Source organism: Camarhynchus parvulus, chromosome 1A (genome assembly GCF_901933205.1).
Source record: "Camarhynchus parvulus chromosome 1A, STF_HiC, whole genome shotgun sequence".
Lineage (NCBI taxonomy): Eukaryota > Metazoa > Chordata > Aves > Passeriformes > Thraupidae > Camarhynchus > Camarhynchus parvulus.
In genome coordinates this window covers 20264332-20283610 of record NC_044586.1, presented here as the reverse complement: position 1 = coordinate 20283610, position 19279 = coordinate 20264332, and the positions used below count along the sequence as shown (strand labels likewise).

Here is a 19279-nt window from a genome sequence, read left to right as displayed (position 1 = left end):
GCCAACTCTCTTCCTCTTAAAATCACCCACATTTGTATCATAGTAACTGACTGTGACATTTCAACAGCAAGGATTTTTGTTTGGCATTCAGCTTCCTCAACATTGCTCATTACAGCAACATGTGCTGCACCTCCAGGGAAGGCAATTTTAGCAGAGAATGAGAAAAAGATGAATAATTCACATGAGATTTTCCAAAAATTATTCAATTTGACAGAAATTAAAAAGCATGCCCTGGAAAAGCCTAAAAAAGACACATCTCAAACTAACTTGGGCTGCTGTCGTTTGTTCCATGCATCCCCATTACAGCAGCTGCTTTCTCAGAGCATTATCATCCACCTATGAGAAATGAGAGCATTTTGCTGACCTAACCTTGGATATACAGAAGTTATTTGAACACTTTGATCTGCATGAGGGGTGTAGGCTGTATATCCCCTGTACTTGCTGGGGAGAGTTAATGGTCATCCAACACAATTGTGTTCCAACACAATTTCTTTCTTTGGCACCTGCAGGTAGAGAGCTGGGAAGACATATAATGGCTATAGTTAGATGGTCTTAGCTCCTAATGGCTCTTCACTTGCTCGCAGGGACACCTCCCTGTCAAAGGGCATTCAGTTACTCACAGAAGAGCAGCAGTGACTGCTCAAGGCATTCCTAGTGAAGATCAGTATTGATGTGAGCATTTTATGAAAATGTTTAATGAGCCTTGCTTCTAGATGTACAAAGAACTGAAGTATATGTAATTCCATGTCTGATTGATAAGCTGAAAAATATAAGAGGCTGCAAGGACTCCAAGAATATTCTTGATTCACAACCAGGAAGCTGAAATGGTTCGATTTCCTCATTTTTAAATTATGTTGGCTTATTTGTGGTGTTGGCTTATTTCTGAGAAACAACTGAGATTCAGGGAAGTGTTATAGATAAATCAGATGTGAGCTACTTCCCATGGAGCAGTTCAGCAGGCAGTGTAGGCACCAAGTCTTCTGAAGGACTGGGGCTGAAATAGTCATTCTTGTGGACAGAAATGATGTTCACCTTGTCTAGGCACACCTTTTTGTGTGACAAGTTTTCACAGCAGTGAAAATGACCAAGTCATGCTGTGTGCCTGGCGCAGCACAAGGACATGCTGAAGTCACTTTTCTTATAGGTCTGAAAGCATCTCAGTCCGTGTAAGGGTGTACAGGCTGATTTTAGTCTCAATACTTGCTTTAAAGGGGGGGATAGGTAGTAACATTGTTAATGAAATGCTATTTACATCACCTCTTTTTGAGTCAACTTAGTATGAGAACATTTGGACTTCTAAATTGAGATATTTTGTTTCTACTAGTGAAGTTTTCACTTTTCAAGTCAATCTGCAGTCCTACAAAGTTTCATTTTTTGAGATACATACTAAGGTTATTAATGCGATGCCACTGATGGTAATTTGACTTGAGTCATTTCTCTTAGTAGAGGTACTACCTCTTTTCCAATCAAATTATTTAATCCTGTGGAAGTTTCGTTCTTTGAGCTTAAGTTGATGGTGTCTATGTCTGATCCTTTCAGAAACAAAGATGAAAACTGAGTAGTATTTTGATTCCCTGTTAATTTTCCCATGTACTCCTCCATTACTTGAGATTCGACCCCTTTCACAGCTGAATGGATTCTGCAGTTTTTAGCTGACACATATGAAAGCCTTTAAAATATTTCCATCGGTATTGTTTTAATGAGACATTTGGGACCTGTGTTCACCTGTCTGATTGCAATTTTATCTGATGGTCTTTAGGGTGGAACTCCAAGATTACATGGAATTAGGGTGCCACTGGTGCATTTAGCCCTCAGACAGATGTTTCAAGAAGTTGTAAGAGTTACATGCCTGCTACATGGATGCTTCATTTAAACTACTCATGCAAACTCACTGTTATCTGAAGTATTTGATGATATTTAACCAGAAGCAAGGCAACTAACTAGACTGATGTCATGAACTTCAGTGTTTCTTGCTTTTGAAGGAGCCCAGTTTTCCCAAGGTCCTTATTCTTTTCAGATTGTTTCTCTAGTTAGTGCCGCGTTGTTTGAGAGACAATGTAGCTCTTTCTAATAACAAAGAAAAAAACCCACTTTTTCACCCTATCACATTGACTGCTTCTTGCACTAGGTTCTTGTTAGTTTTGCTTGTTCATAATTGTAATACCTTTTATCCTTTATTACTCTTTTTATTCTAGATGTATTCCTGGAGCATTTTAGTCCCTAGGAGTTTTGATATATTGTAATACTTAGCATTGGAGAAAAGAACACTGTTTTATGTAATTTTTATTCCCATGAAGCAATGATTCCTGTATAGGAAGTTGTACTAACCTGGCCTCCAACTCTGCAGGGTGGAGGTTGATTTGTTTTCCTGGAAATTCTTTGCTTTTGGTGAAAAAAGAGACATAAGAGTTCTTTATGGGATATAGCATTTATTCCACTAGTTGGATGTGTGTTCCACCAACTAATGGCTTTTTTTTTGGTGCAGCATTTTCAGCTGTTGAAGTTCTACTGTTCTTACTCTTTAGGCAGAAACAGTGTAAGTTTAGGTCTGGAGGAAGGTGATTTTACTGGTGAGATGCCTCATAATAAGTAGGGATTTTCTTCTGAATAGAAGAGTGGATCCTTTTTCTCATAAGCATTGGCTATGTTTTGACTTTGTGTTAAAGTAGCAGATATCTGGTGGAAGCTGCATTCCCACATCGTTTCCACAAACCACCCTAGGACATCAGGAAAGTTCTTCACTGAGAGGGTGTTTGGTCACTGGAACAGGCTCCCCAGGGTCATGTCACCAAGCTCGTGAGCTCTGGTCATGGCTCCAAGCCTGACCATGGATGAACCTGTTAGTCACAGGGATTAGTTTTAGGTAGTCCTGTGAGGGGAAGAGAGTTGCCCTCAATGATTCTTATGGGTCCCATCTAACTTGAGATATTCTATGATTCTTTATTTTGCAGCTCTGGCTGTCAAACACTGTTTGTATGGATACAAACTGGATGGGTGTGACGGTGTTCACAGGGGTTTTTGGATTGGGGAAGAGATGAGGATTTGACTCTATGTTTCAGAAGGCTTGATTTATCATTTTGTGGTATATATTACATTAAAACTATACTAAAAGAATAGAAGAAAAGGTTTCATCAGAAGGTTGGCTAAAAATAGAATAGCAAAGAATGATAACAAAAGTTTGTGGCTCGGCTCTCTGTCTGAGCCAGCTGACTGTGATTGGCCATTAATTACAAACATCTAACATGGGCCAATTAAAGATCCACCAGTTGCATTCCACAGCAGCAGATAACCATTGTTTACATTTTGTTCCTGAGGCCTCTCAGCTTCTCAGGAGGAAAAATTCTAAAGAAAGAATTTTTCATAAAAGATGTCTATGACAGATGGGAATCTTTCAGGCTTAAAAGGGTGGGAAGTCAGTCCCTCAGCATTCTTGGTGTCTAGTTGGGAATGTTTTTGTGCATGATAACTAGTATTTTACACCTGCAATCTCCTTTCCCAGGTATTACTTGGTTAGCAATAGTCACTATAACTGTTCTGCAGCCTTCTTTGATAATCCTTACAAAAGGATTTTTCAGTAGGGAGAGAATCCCACTTCAGATAAGTTTTTGTCACTGAGTTGGAGCTTTTGTCTATCCATCAAAACGTGTCTATGCAGGATATGCTGTTGCATTTTATCCTGGATAGTGCATCTTGATGACACCTGTTTGTTATCCTGACATCATGCAAAATGCGGGTTGTGTGCTGCTGGGCTTTGACCTCAAGAGCTGCATGGAATGTGCTAGAACATGGAATGGCTGCAGCTAGTGTGTATGTGCTTGCATAGTTACTGAAGTGGAAAAGCTTCAGTACATCAGACAGTGATAATATTTTCATGGATTTGTATCTTCCCTGATGAATTAGCACAAAGAGCGTGTTGATTGAGTTCACTGGCAATTAAAGCGGGCAATTGATCTTTCTTATCTTTCCATACAGATGAAGCGAGAAGGGCAGCCCTGAATTTTCACCACTGGGCGAGTTCTGGCCAGATCTACCTGTCAGTCAGCTTTTAGCAGAAAGCTCTGGCTTCCTGCCATTTTATCTGCTTCAGCTTGTTTGTCTCTTTTCACTCTTTCACTGACAGGAAGAAAGTAAAAAAAAAGGCTTTATCTTATCTTCTAGGGAAGATTTGTTCTCTTGCCTCTTCTGGAGAGGTGGGGCTGGAGGCTCGTGTTTGGCTGGTTCTCACTGACCTCTCTGGGGATGCTCAGACTCTTTTAGGTCCTCCAGCCTTGACTGCTGCACTGAAAACAGCTGTGGTTGAGGCCAGAGGTCTCAAAGGAACAAGAAACAAAGAAACAGCGCTAACTGAGACTGGCCAGAGTTTTTCATTCTGCAGTCTCATTTTGCACAAATGAAGAAAGGAAAACAAAGACAGCATTCAGCATTTTGGAGATAGCAAGAAAAAAATGAAAAAAATTAGAAAATCTCAAATGAGAGTAAAGAAAAGGACTCAAATAGAAAGTGGCCATTTGAGTTTTATGGGGCTAAATAAAGTGGGAGAAATACCTAAGGAGAGGGAGATAGACCTTAAAGATCCCAGTAGGTGAATTACCATTTGGTCCTTTCTTTTCTGAAGAAGCTGTATGGCTGAATGTTTTGTTGCCTAAGTGGCAGAGACCAAAAACAACCAAAAACCCACATCAGTTTTAGTTTATGTCTGCAGTTGTATGTATAAAACATGGATAAGCTCTTAGCACCCTCATTTAATTTTGTTGTTAAGGAAGTTGTTTTGAAAAAGCATCCTTAAATCAGGTTTTTCCCACTTGTCTGCCCTTTGTGTGCATGTGTGTATTGGTGAGAGATTTGGAAAGAAAGAAAAGAAAAAACGTCCTCAACATCAGTCAGACTCTGTTATGGACTTTGCTACAGAGATGAGAATTAATTTGCAGTTATTTTCCTTTGCTGTATGCTGATGCTGATTTTGGAGGTTTTGTTTGTTCTGCCTTTTTAATATCTAATCTTCCTTTCCAGTTGTGGCTTGCTCCACAGTTTCTGCATTTGCTCTACATTATCCAGGACCCAGAGGTTCAAATAATCATCCATTTCTATCTCAACCTTTTTGCTCACTGTTATTTGTATCCAGACTTGTTGCACACATGTGTGGAAGATATCATCTGTTTCTTAAAGTGAAAGATGAGGCAGAATCCTATTAAAGTCACCAGTGCTTCTGTGATGAGCAAAAACAGCCCCAAAGGCCAGCAGAAATAGAAAAATTATTTTAGCAAAGATGTATAAATTACTTTCTCCTTACAATTGTTTCTTAGAGCAAGTTATTATTTCTTAAAATACTCAGAAACCAGAAATTCTGAATGTAGGGAAGTTACCCAACTTTGCTGGATTTTTGGTTTCCTTGACAACCATTCATATAAATAGGAAGGACTTGTTATGGGGGGGAACATCAGTATAATCAAAACATGTGAATCACCCAGGAAAAAACTAAATTCAATGTGGAAGTTACAAGTTATCCAGCAAACATTAATAGAAAAGTCTGGTTTTGTTCAAATAAGGCTCTTCTGTTAATGTTTGCTGGATGCCTGACAAGGCTGGAACAAATGCAGTGATTTTCTGAAGGTAAGATGAAAGGAGATTCCTTTTGGCTTTCCTTCTAAGAAAACTGTTGGTGGTGACAGCAATCTTCCTCCTCTCAGGATCTGTGAGGATTTAGAATTTCTCAATCTAGGTTCGTTGTTGTTGTTATTGTTATTATTATTATTATGGTTATCTGTAAAAAAAATTGTGCTAAAGACAGGCGTGAATGTTTACCCGTATTTAAATGGTCACCTACTTGTCTCCTTCCTGAGTGATTCCCAGTTAACCCAGTCTCTGCAACAAGGTGTTGATACTGCTCCACTGGAAGCAAGACAGTGAGAAAGGGGATCAGTCACATGTCCCAGCAAAGAGGTTAGATATTGTGAGGTATAATCAATGTAAAATGGGAAGGATTATCCTGGAACTAATTCTGAGCCCTGCTAGTGCTGCTGGAATTGTGACTCAAGTTTCAGCAATGTGGGAAGAGGTATGGCATACATTCACAGCAGGATGAAGTTCTCCCTGTGTGAAAAACTGTGATGAGAAAAACCATGCATAAAGAAAACTTCCTGTCCTCTGCCAGCAAATCGATATTGGTTTTTTACCCCCTTTTTTATGCTTTATGTTACAAATCACAGAATATGATCATCATTAAAGTGGTGGCAGTATTTTCCTCCGGTTTAGAAGTGACATGAAAGCCCCAGTTCTGTTAGCTTTGTCTTAAATGAAGGCCACATGATTTAAAAACCAATATCTTGCTACTTGTAATGTTCATAGTAGCAGCAAAGCACTAAGCAAGTAATGAAAAAGCTGTGAAAACAAGTTGTCAGTTGTGTCTAGAAAGTTATTTATCCAGTCGGAGGAAATAACAATTTTTATTGTTACCTGATTCACACATCAGAATTTCAGGGTTGTTCCCCATGCCTAGGATATTTGTAAGGGCTGCCTAAAGCCAGCAGCTACAAAAGACTTTGGCTGGTTTTGCTTCACAGAGATCCCTCCTGCTGGAAGTTCTTTCACCATGTATATTGTGCTGCTTTTCAGATCAGTGTCAGACACAATTCAGCTACAACTTGTGCAGATTTAAAATACTCTGTGATTTTGTTGTGGCCTGGAAGTTTTGCTCTGTTTGCCTTCTTTTAAGATTTCAAACTTAGTTTATCATCTAATTGAAGCAATTTTCAAGGAAGATAATGCCTATGTTGAAGTTGTTTAAGAGCAGGTAGATGCCAATTACTTCTGGATATCTATGTTACCATTGAGTCATTTATTACAAAACCTGATTCACATTTCTCTTTATTTTAATCAGTCTGTTTTAGTTGCTAGGTATTTTTAATGGCAAAACCTGGCATGAAGGCTCTGGAGAGGCCAAATCTACAGATTGTATTTTCTACTTCCCTCTGCCTTTTCTGTTTTCTTAGTTCTACTTGCTGCTGGCTGTTTCCCCAGCACAGGGAATCTGCAGCCATTAGTCTGGATGGTGATGGAATTGGGTTCTGTTTGATCCCATTTATGAGCCCACCTCTGAGGTGGGGAGGAGGCATGCAGGTGGCACCTTGTGCCTCAGGGCTGCTGATTCTCAGCCTGGTGCCTCACCCCAGCCAGCCTGACCTAGAGGCTCCTGCAAGGCACTGACCTGGTGGTGCTTTTGTGGAGTTAGCCGAGCAGCACAGGTGTCTTTGGTTTGGAGTGGGCAAGAGGATATTATGTCACAGCTCTGCATTATTTTGATTGATTTTTTTTCCCCCCAAGCATACCTAGGAAGATGCAGCGAATGTAGTGACAAAATCAATATGGTATTGGAGGTTGCATTTTTCCAGGGTAAAGTGTTTAAGGATATGCTGCCAGGGAAACACTTTATCAGCCAAAATTCCATCTTACCACGCTGAACAATGAGCACTTTTTGTTGCTCAGAGGGTTCTGTGGTGCTATATATTCTGGGGGACAGTGAAGAATTTCATTAAGTAAATGGAAGAAAATACTATTTAGCAGAGAAGGGAGACTGACAGGAACCTCATGAAGTTCAACAAAAAGTGCAAAATTTTGCATATGGGAACTAACCCAAGTACCATGACATGCTGAGGGTTGCCTTGCTGGAAAGCAGCTTGGCAGAAAAGAATCTGGTGGACACCAGGTCAAACAAGGGCAAGGAATTTGCCCTTGCAACAATGACAGCATTAGACACAACATGGGCAGCAGGTCAGGGGACGTGACCCTTCCCCTCGACTCAGTGCCGGTGAGGCCACACCTGGAGGGCTTGGGTCCAGGCTGAGTTCTGGGCACCTCAGCACAAGAGAGACAGGAAAATAATGGAGAATCCTGCCAAGGACTACTAAGATGATGAAGGGATTGAACCACCTCACATGCAAGGAAAGGTGAGAGAGCTGGGACTGTTCATCCAGAGAAGAGAAGGCTTGGAGGGGGATCTTATCATTGTACATAAATACTTGGAGGGAGGATGTGAAAAGGAATGCCCAGAGACAGAACAAGGGGCAGTGGGCACAAACTGAAATGCAGGAGGAGCCCTCTTGAACATCAGGAAACATTTTACTGTGAGGGTAACCAAGCACTGGCTGAGGGTGCCTAGTGAGATTGTGGAGTCCCTATCCTTGGACATAATCAAAAGCCTTTGGGACATTGCCACTGGCTCTGAGTGGCCATGCTTGTCAGGGGGAAGTTGGACCAAGTGACTCCCAGAGGTACCTTCCAAGCTTGTTCTGTGAGTTTGTGATGCTGTATTGAGTACAACCCATTCATCAGGAAAAGTCAGGATAGAATTTTCTTCTGGTAGGGAAGTAATCAGAACTCTTTAATGGGGGAAATGCTTTTAGAAGGGAAACTTCTATTTATAGAAAGGAAATGCAGTCTTAAGTTCATGCAGCTGCTAGCTAAAAGTTTTGAGAGCTTTTTTAATGGTACTATTATATATCACCTTCCAAGCCAAGAAGCATGCAGCAAATCAGGCTATTAGGCTTTCTGTCAACCTCTAGTGCTTCAGAGAAGATGGTAAATGATAAGAGAAGCATATACAGTCCTATGGTCCTATATAGCTTTAGTTTATCTTTCCTCTAGCTACTGTTTTGATGCTTCATTTTGTGTACGTGTAAACATGCACTAAGGTAAGACAGCAAATACATAATCTCTTTTCTTGTGCTTCATCTCACTGCTCTGTTTATCATGATTTTCGTAATGTGGAAAAGAGAAGGGTGAGTGCAGCAAAGTCATATTTGCAAACAATGTGTCTTGGTATGCAAGACTGATAACCTTTAATAGCATAAGGTTTAAACAGAAATGTAATAATAAGGTACTGTATGATGCCAGCTACTGAGCTCAGTGGGTGATTGACCTGACACAATCCAGACACTCCAAAGTTTTTTGTCCTTCTGTGTTGGTCACTATCATTCTGTTCATGCTGGTACTGTTTTCCAGACTTGTTTCATGCTAAGTGTACAAGTCCACGCCTCCATCCCTTTCAAAGAGGCTCAGGTGACCTGTCCTTGTACAGACACTTCACTGACATCTGTGGAGCAGTCAGTATTCACCTGGGAAGCCTGGGCAAGTTGCCCCATCCCGTTTGTGGGAAAAAAAGAACATATTAAAAAAGTCATGCAGTTACATAAAGAAGTACAGTGTAAGAGTCAAAGTCTGTCTGGATGTATTTGTGATGACTTGGTACAAGAGTTGTGCTTGGTGATCGTAATGTGTGAGCAACCAGACTCAAGTGTTTTAAAAAATGAAAATACCTAAATGTTGGGAACGTAGTCACTATACAATTCATTCACAGAGAACGAGCCACCATTCCCCCCTCTCTCAGTTGAGGAAACATTTTAAGCTCTATCTATGAGACTTCTCTGTTAAAAATAACACTTTTGCTAACTTAATGAGCATTTATACAGTGGTAGCAACTGTGAGAAAGCTGAGTCAGGCTGTGCACAGCAACTGGATTTGGTCAGCTTTTCCCAGAGATTCAGCACAATTAGGGAAGAGAACTTGCTGGTGAGGTATACCTGAACACAGAGACTGTTGCTCCCACCTCTCTGGCCTTCACCAGGTGATCAGTTATGTGCTGCATGCAGACTGATGGGCTTGTGATTTTTATATTCAAATAATTTAGATATTTTAGTTTGTTTTCAGTCTTCAATTACGAAAAATAATAAAGATGTTTCTGATGAAAGACCTTTAGTGAGTAGACTATTTCACTTAAAAGAATCAGTGTCAGTACCAGCTAAATGCTTTTCTTTACTCTTCTCTCATGAACAAAAACACAGATCTTGAGAGCTAGAGATCCAGGGTCTGCTGTTTCTGCTGAACTAGGTATTACACAAATGGCAAAGTATGTTACACTGTTTTGTTTCACTCTCTTTTACTAACTATTTTTTAATGTTGCTGATGTATCTTCTAGGACTATTTGTTCTCTGAAGGCAGCTCTGATCTAGCCTGTTAGCAGATGATTCACAAACATGCCATATATGGGCCATTTTAGCTGTGCTAGGCAAACAAAATTGTATTAAAACTTACAGAAAGTATTTAGACAAAATTTAGAAAAATAGTTTTTTGACCAGAAGCCACACTCTTCTTCTCAGAAGACAGAGTCTCTTCCCCCTGCTCCATGCAATGTTTTGACATGATACAGAATAACCTGCAGGTTGTGGCCAAAACCAGGGCAAGGACTAAGCACTTGCTCCAACACTGTGCCTGTGTATTTCCTCACGTAATGTGGTGAGCCAGAGTGAGCCTTCACAGCGCTCTTGTGTAGCATAAGGAGTTTTCCTTTCCACGAATTGGGAACTGTTACATTATTCTTGAATAGCAAAGCCATGAAGAAATTATGCTGGGGGCTAATTAGGATCTCTGTTTGTGTCTTAGTCAACTCTGTATCACAGGAGAGGAAACTGGCGATAAATTGGACTGATTGGGAGTCCAGGCTTCAACATATCCTTAAATCCAACACATGCTAGCTAGCTGTGATGGACCATTTGGAACAGGGGCTGCCCCTTTCATTTTTAAAAGTTGTGCCTTTGGACATCAGGCTTCAGGATGGCAGACTTTTGCCTTCTGTGTGCCAGATCAGAAGGAACTGCCAGACATGGGTTTCTTCCCTGTGGTGATACATGGCAGTGGTATTAGAAATTTGGAAACCTGAGAGCAAAGAAAATAACTGCACTTTGAAGGTGATTTGCTTTTCCAGCCACCCTTTACCTTCCCTGCTTGTGTCAGGCTATTCATGCAGCATATGAACCCCTACCTTATTAAACTTATTTGCATAAGCACAGTGGGTGTTTTTCTGGATAAATATTTCAGCTAATAAAATGAAGGACATGCCATCTAAAATTAATAACATAGCAATGGGTAAAAGCAAGCTCAAGTCTGTAAAATGTCTAACACTTGTAACATGTCAGGTATGACTGGTCTAGCACAAGGATATGAAGTGGCAGATTCAGAACAGTATGTTTTGCAGAAGCAAAGTAGATACTGTTTTGTATAAATTAAATACAACATGATGTGATGGTCCATTCCAAAAGCCATGATGTGGGAAAGCAGGGACCACAAATAAGTAGAGTTGTGAGGGTGTGAATTTGAAATTATCTCTGTTACACACAGAAGATATTTCTGGGGAGGATTGAGTTTTCAGTGAACCAACCAAAACTTCATGCTTCAGTTTGCACTTTCTGGTTTTATTCTCTGAGAATCTGCTTTTCCCACCTTTCCCCTGAAACTCTTCTCTTTCTCCTTAAAGGTTTGTTCTACTTCCCTCTGTCTTTTTAATTAACTTTGTAGTGGGAGAGTGCTCTGCTGGTACAGGAATCCTGAGAATACAGAGAAAAGTTGTGTGCCATTTAAAAGGGAATAGAGGAGGTCAGCTTACATCATCAGAGGCCTTGTTACTTCATATTCAAAAAGAAATGTGCTCTAAGCACCTATTACTAGCCTTTCTTCTACCATGCTTCCAACTTCAAAATGTAGGAACTCACTCTCTTACAGAAGGTTTTCTCTAAGGATTTTGGGGAAAATTTTTTTGTTTTGTGCAAATGTTATTTCATAGAATAAAATTTACAATGGCAGTGAATAGATATAAGATAGTTAAGCAACAGAATAAATCTCCTCAGTTTTATGAATACACTGAGTTTCTGCCTACTTTCTCCAAAGTGTAACATGCCAGGACAAATCCTGAAATCTGTTTCACTCAAGATTTTGTAGACAAAATACTAATTTAAGTTATTGAGAGCACTACTCCAGGTAAAACAAAATCTGGGAATTGCAGTGCATGCCCCTTAAAACAAATGAGGAGTTTCAGACAGGGAAATAGGAACTTCTCAAAAACTTCTAATATCCCACTTTAAGCAGAAACTTTCAAAATTTGAGGATTTGAGTCTCACAGAAAGAAAACTAAACACAGCTCATGGAATATCCCAGTGTCAAGAGTACAATGCATTATGGAATTTAGCCTCCCAACTTTTATTTTACAAGCTGTACAAATTTTATTTTAGTTCTTACTGAAGAAATGAAAATGTTTGAGTTTGCCACATTCAATACATAAAACCAAAAAATGTGGCTGACAATTTTCTGTCATGTTCTCTACTTTTGAGCATGTTGGTGGGACCTCAGTAGTTTTAAGTTAAAGATGTAAGGCTTAAGGAAAATTCGCATTTGTAAGAAACAATTTTTTTGCAGTTTTCTGGCCCATTATTTCAAATGATTGGCCTTTTGAAGTTCTGACCACCAAATCTATAAAAAATATAAGGAAAATATTATGCTTGTTACTTCTGCATCAGAGAAAATTTTGAGATGACAACTTCTTTTTTGGTTAAAATTAAAGTAATGTATGATACACCTGAAGTTTTAGACTAAAAATGTATTTCAGTTTATAAGTACACGTGGATGTCTCAGAATGAATTCTACCAGACCAGAAAGGCTCAACTAATTTTAGTTATATTGTGTGAAGGGGTTGCCTGAAAGAACTTGTTTTCCCCAAGCTTTCAGAAACTAGTGTATTTCAGCACTTCTGAAGTAAATTTAAATACAGTCTTTTAGATGACTTTCCACCTCAGAGATCTTCCACTATGGCAAGAAACTAATTTCAGGAAAATTTTCTCTTTCTAATAAAGATTATTTTTTCTTCCTCTTTCCGACTTCCCATTTCCTGTCAAGTCTGAAGTGTCTTGGATCCCCAACAAACACTACTCTGGGATTTACGGGCTGATGAAGTTGGTTCTGACTAAGACTCTACCTTCCAATCTTGAGCGAGTCATTGTCCTCGACACAGACATTACATTTGCCACTGACATTGCTGAGCTATGGGCCGTCTTTCACAAGTTCAAAGGTATTTTAATGATTTTTTTACTGTCCTTATTTGAGGGGCGGGGGGAGAATGATGAGGCAAGCAATACAGTGGGTGAAAGGGCTAGCTGAGGTTTTGTTAAATGTTTTTGCTCTTTCAGTTTTTGGTGTTGGAATAGAATTGTTCTCTTTGTGATCTCTTTCCTCAATGATGTTCTGTATAGATTAATTGACAACACTGATTATCTGTGTAGTTTTGTTTATTGATCTGATTATTTGGGGCAGGTGAGAGCCTGACAATACAGCAGATGATAAAGAATTATGAGCATGCTGTAGTTATGTACTGTTCAATACCTTTTGGAATAACTTGGGTTTTATTATTTTTTTAATTAATAAAGATTATTACTTTCAATTTAACTGTTCCATGTAACCACTGAAAATGAATGAAGTTGGGATCATTCTTGAACCAGGGAGGAAAAAGAAGGGAGCAGAATTACACATGTGAATAGAAATAAGTTGCTGTTTGGTCCTCTTAATAAGCTGATAAAGGCCTCTGGATTCTAAGCACCTAGAACAGCTTTCCCTGCCTATTCCCATTTTCCACAACTCCTTGAAAATGTATTTGATAGTCAGTCTGAGAAAGGACACTTTTAGAGTACCTCTATAAGGAGATGATTACAAAAAAGTTCCCCTACTACCTTGTCACAAAGCAGAGCACTGTCTGGCTAGCACACCTCTAAAACCATTTAATTCTCCCAGGTTCCAGTGTTGCCAGCTGTTCAGAGTCAGAGACATACCCTATTGTTCTCCTCTTGCCCTCAGCATATGTATTGCAGTGCTGGTAAGTGCGGAGACAATCCAGCATCCTGCTTTAAAGGTTTACAGCCCTGTAAAAGTGTAGCCTTGATGTGTTTCATCATCTCTCTCAAAATCATCTCAAGCCAAGTCAGCCTAAGCAAATGGGAGTATTTATTTAGAGAAGCCAAAACACACCACTGCATGAGGAGGGAGCCAGGAAAGAGCACGTTTACTGTACTTATCCCCTGCTGAAATCCACAAGGCCTGCTTTTCTCATTACCCAGCTCCGGGACAGGACCTATTATCTTCAGCTCTATGTCAAGGACTGGGTTCTAGTGCTTACTTCTTCATGCATTTGTTTCCGTTCCCTTCTGTGGATCCACCGATGTCTTTTCAGCAAGCCAGAAGCAGTCACCTTTTTGCTTAATTTAATTATTCACAACTTTTTTTCATTAAGGAATATACAATTTTTCCTCCTCTTCATGTATTGTTCAGACCTCTTCACCAAGCCTTTCCCTCCACTGAACCTTGAGTTTCATGTAAACAAACATATACCCTGACAACCATAAGTAATATAAATGTATGCATAGGAAGTAGAGCTGTGCTATTGTACTGTGTCACTGTGTGCAGCTGTCCCATTAATAGTGATATTTGACTGACTACGGTGAATAGCATGTCATAGCAGGAAAAGAAAATGTGGGTAAACAGAACTTGGGCATAGAGGACTACATGGTCAAAGAGAGCAAAATCTGAGTTGAGACAATGAGGGGGATTGTCTCCTTGCTTGTGATTTCTATCATCATTTTAATGAATATCCCTTGCTTTTATATAGGGAGGATAAAACCAAGCATATAAAACTGCTTGTAAAAAGAGGAATATGGATCAGAGGCAGATGTAAGATTGAAAGAAAATACAGGCAGAAAATATGGAAATATGGAGAAGAATAATTAATGGAAGTAAAATGTGTGTGTAAATCAGTCTCCATAGAGCTAGGCAAGAATGTTCGTCTGATCAGAGCTCTGAAGAGCTCTAACTTACACATGGAGACAGAATTCCTGTACTGCTGCGCTCTTAACATACACAGCACAACTCCCAAGTGGATGATTTTGTAAGTTGTCCCGTGTGTCTTTTTAATTCCAGCTGACCACCTGCTTCTCCACAGTTTTTTAATCCTGGCAATAAATTGATCAGTGTCTCCATCTGCTCATCTCCCAGGCACTTGTGCACAAAGAACAAGTAGGTGAGGCAATGCCGTAGCTCCAGGTGTTGGGGTGGGAGAAGACTTTGGATCCTAAATACTGCAGAGGAGAGAGGAACTGTCCAAGCCCAGGCTTGTTCTCCACCCCATGTCATAGGCTGCAGTTCCATTAGCAAAGGTGACCTCGATGATGGTGACATCAGAGTTGAGTGTTTTGGGTAAGAATCAGAGGGAGAGCCAACAAAGCAAATACCATGGTTAGAGTCTGTTGTAGGCCACTCAACTGCAATGAGGAGGCAGAAGAAATATTCTGTAAGTAGCTGGGAAGTCTCACAGTTGCTAGTCCTTGTTCTTGTGGTGGGCTTGAACTTACCAGAGAGGTAAGTTGAACTTACTTAGCAGAGGTCTGCTGGAAGTACAACACAGGGCAGAGGAAACAGTCCAGGAAGTTCCTGGAGTGTGTGGAAGATTATTTCCTGACCCAGATGGTGAGGGAGCCAGCCAGGGGCAGTGCCTGGCTGAATCTGTCAGCAGATCTTGTTAACCAGAGAGGTCCCAGTGGGCTGGAGATGAGTGAATGCGATGTCCATTTACAGAAAGGGCCAGAAGGAGAATTTGGGGAATTAAAGACCTGGGGCCTGACCTTGGGGCCAGGGAAGATCATGGAACAAGTCACCTTGAGTCCTGCAGGGTGTTCAGGATAACCAGGGGATTGAGCCCTGTCAGCATGGGTTTGTGAAAGGCAGGTCCTGCTTGACCCACCTGAACTACTCCTGTGACAAAGGTGGCTCTCCTTAGTGGATGGGGGAAAGGCTGTGGATATTGTCTACCTAAACTTTGATAAAGCTTTTGACATGGTTTCCCACAGCATTCTCACAGAAACTGGCTTCCCATGGCTTAGACGTGTTCTCTGGATAAAAACCTGGCTGGATGGCTGGGCCCAGAGAGTGGTGGTGAGTGGAGCTGAATGCATTTGTCAGCCAGTCACTGGTGGTGTCTCCCAGGGCTCAGTATTGGGGCCAGTTTGATCTTTGTCAATGATCTGGTGAGAGGATCAGGTGCACACTTGGCAAACACCAAGTTGAGTAGAATTGTTGATCTGTTGGAGGGCAGGAAAGCTCTGGACAGGAAGGATCTGGACAGGCTGAATCGATGGGCTAAGGCCAGTTCTGTGAGTTTCAACAAGGCAAAGTGCCAGGTCCTGCACTTGGGTCACAACAACCCTGTGCGGCACTACAGGTTTGGGGCCAAATGGCTGGAAAGCTGCTCAGTGGGAAAGGATCTTTGGGTGCTTGTCAGCAGCAGCTGAACACGAGCCAGTGTGGGCCCAGGTGGCCAAGAAGGCCAATGGCATCCTGGCCTGTATTGGCAATAGCATGGTCAGCAGGACCAGGGCAGGGATTGTCCCTCTGTTCTCAGCACTGGTGAGGCCACACCTCAAGTCCCATGTTCATTTCTGAGCCCTTCACTGCAAGAATGACATCGAGGTGCTGAAGCATGTCCGGAGAAGGGCAGCAGAGAATTTCTTAACAGAAAGGGTTGACAAGCATTGGAACAGACTGCCCAGGAAGTTGTCACCATCCCTGGCTGTATTTCAAAGTTTTGTAGGTGTGGCACGTAGGGACAAGGTTGAGTGGAATGGACATGGTAGTGTTATTTTGATGGTAGGATGTAAAGGTCTTTTTCAACCTAAATGATTGTTTTGTTCTATCATTCAATGGAAATGGAAGGAAGGGCAAGTAATTTGGAGAGATATGATACTCTTTTACTACTTTGTAGAAGTTTGGCTTAATTCTGTGGTGATTCTCAATTTTTCTGAAGGGTCTTTTTATTTCTCCTGCCTGCATTACAAAAGATTGAAAGATTGTCTCATGTCATGAGCCCCAAATATTCCTCCAAAGGATATTTTACTAAACTAATGTTTTAATCTCTTCTTTGTTTCTCTCACAGAAGTCCCTGGTAAGTTTGTGAAGATTTCTTGGGGGCAATCTAGAATGTTTGTTGAAATAGTACATAAACAGAAGTACAATAAAACTCCTATGAAGGGAAATGCTAGTCTCCAAAGGAACCTCTCATTACACCCAACCCCAGTTAGGAGGGCAGCTTTAGACCCACTGGGTCTCCTTCTAGAAATGCTCCAACAACCAGTTGCTGGTTAGAAGGCACCATTATAAACCTGCCTACATCAGAATGCTTTTTGTGCAAATTAAAGAATTTTTCACATTAGTGCAGGAAAGGCAAGAACTTCTGTCTCCAGCTTGCTGCAACATAACTGGTGATGCAGTCCAGAATAGGCTTTTCCAAATTGCAGCCACACACAGAGGGAAGGTTCTAGAGTCTGTGGTTCTTTCTGTGCCTGGGAAGACTTTTCTTCCCAGCAAAAACAGTGATGAAGGGAGACCACTAGCTCAGATTCCTTTTTTCTCAGACACCATGTTTGGAAGAAACTCAGATTCAGGACTGTCTTGTAATCTAATCAGGTCTGATTTGCTGTGTAGAAGGGCCTACAGTATGTTTTAAACAGCACCTGCAATATGCAAAGTCCTTGTTCTGTAAAAGTTCTTATTCCAGTTATCTTAAGAATTGCTGGAAAGATCAGACCCTTACATAGTAATTTAATATTTTAGGTGGTAAAGGTACTACTCCATTCGCTCTGTAGATGGAAAAAAAGCAGTAGGATTTCTTTGTAAATTATTGCTCTTCTGCCCTTTCCTGATAAGCACTTTTCATATGCCCTTACAATAAGATATCCAACCATTCTGCGGCAGTGTGCAGAAATTTAAAAATCTCTTCTTTGAAGCGGCAACCTTAGGCTTTGGGAGCAATTCACGCCTCTCTTTGGTAGCCTGAAACAGTGTCTCAAGCAATGTAACTTTTAACAGTTTCTCTTAGGAGCCAGTTGGGGGTTGTGAAATTATTAATCATTTTATATACAAGCTTCAATCTCTATGCATAAATATGTCTTCAGGAACCCACAACTTAAATTTCAAGAGTCATATTCAGCTTTTCAGCTGGGATTTGGGCATTTTTGCTTTAGCCTCATTCTCTATTGCTCTATAGATAGGTAGAATATTTTCCTTTAGGACTGAGATATACCTCCAAAATATTGACTTCAAAGGTTTGAGTCTTCCGCCAGTCTGGTGAAAATAACCTGTCATGCATGTTTTCTGTGACTTAGTTGACACTGATTATGTCTCCTATTCATCTTTCACTAGATTTTGACAGTTCCAAACTTGAGAAGGTAACTAGCCTAAGGGCGAAAGTGTGGGACTGTGGATCATAGTGTATTCTTGGATGAAGTGCTGCGGAGTGTATCAGACAACAAGGATTAGTAACCAATATGTTTTTATTGCAGAAACTGTGCAAACTCTTCTGAGAAAAAAAAAAAGAGTCCAAAGCTATGTTCTGTGCCATCAATCTTAAAGTTCTTTTAAAGGCCACATCTGCTAATTGTTTCATTATTCTTACTCACCCAAACTTTTGGTCCTGCAGTGTGAATCCTTTTTTTCCAAGGTTTTGATTTTTAATTTTACTGGGTGTTAAATATGGATTCTCAGGATTGAATTTATTTGTGACCTTACTACAACAGTCATCATAATTATCTGTCTTACAAGTTGCAGTTTCAGTCTGGATCACAGTCTCTGTGTGCTGTGTGCTCCACATGGAAGTAGCAAGAGACTCTCTTCCTGCTTTACATTGTCAGGTGACAATTCCTGTGTCTGCCTTGTTCCTTTAGGATATTGCTTTGCATGAGTCACAGCTGGGACTCACAAATGAGACCTGAATAATCCCTGTAGAGATCAGTGTTGAGGAGCTCTGTGTTAAATTGAGTGCTACATCAAAGGGCATTATGATATTTCTAAGTACATGTCAAAACTCAGAGGCTTTATTGAACAGTGATGTCTTACTACTGCTGCATGTTAGCCTCACAATCCAGCTAGCTGATACAATGAATATTTTAAGTGCTTTTAAACAACAGAGACTGAGTAATACCCAAGTAGTGCATTTCAAATAACTCTACTCATAGGTCACCCGGGGAATATAAGCTACCATTGGTGTTCATCTGTGCAAGTAAGTCTTCTCTGGAAAGCTGACCTCCATTAACCAAGCATACAAGAAGGAGAAATGGCAAAATTGGCAGGAATACTGAGATTCACATGTTCATACTTTGCATGAATAAAAACATGCTATAGAAGCTGTTTGCTTTGTGTCAGGAGCTCAAATAATGATCAAAATCCATACTGACATCATAAATACCAGAAAAGGTCAGCAGCAATTTTGGTGCAGGATCAAGTGCCCAGAGCTGAAGAGGGACTGGCACATAGTCAATCCCAAACTTAAAATTTGCAAACACTCAGCGTGTGGGTGCCTTGGCATAGTGCTCTGCAGAAGGCCTGAGGTAACAGTCTAGGTTCATACTATTTTTGCAGCTTCTTC

General features: G+C 40.5%; 1 protein-coding gene across 5 annotated transcripts in view; it reads left to right on the top strand.

Annotated features, from left to right (window-relative positions):
* LARGE1 (LARGE xylosyl- and glucuronyltransferase 1) overlaps window positions 1–19279 on the top strand; it is a 278856-nt gene that overhangs the window by 155040 nt on the left and 104537 nt on the right. For all 5 annotated transcript variants that reach the window (XR_004061190.1, XM_030960519.1, XM_030960517.1 and 2 more), the window contains one exon: window positions 12718–12889. Coding sequence is in view for 4 of the 5 variants with exons in the window: in XM_030960519.1 (XP_030816379.1) it covers window positions 12718–12889 (172 nt within the window). In the remaining variant the exon portion in view is untranslated. The remainder of the gene's footprint in view (window positions 1–12717; window positions 12890–19279) is intronic.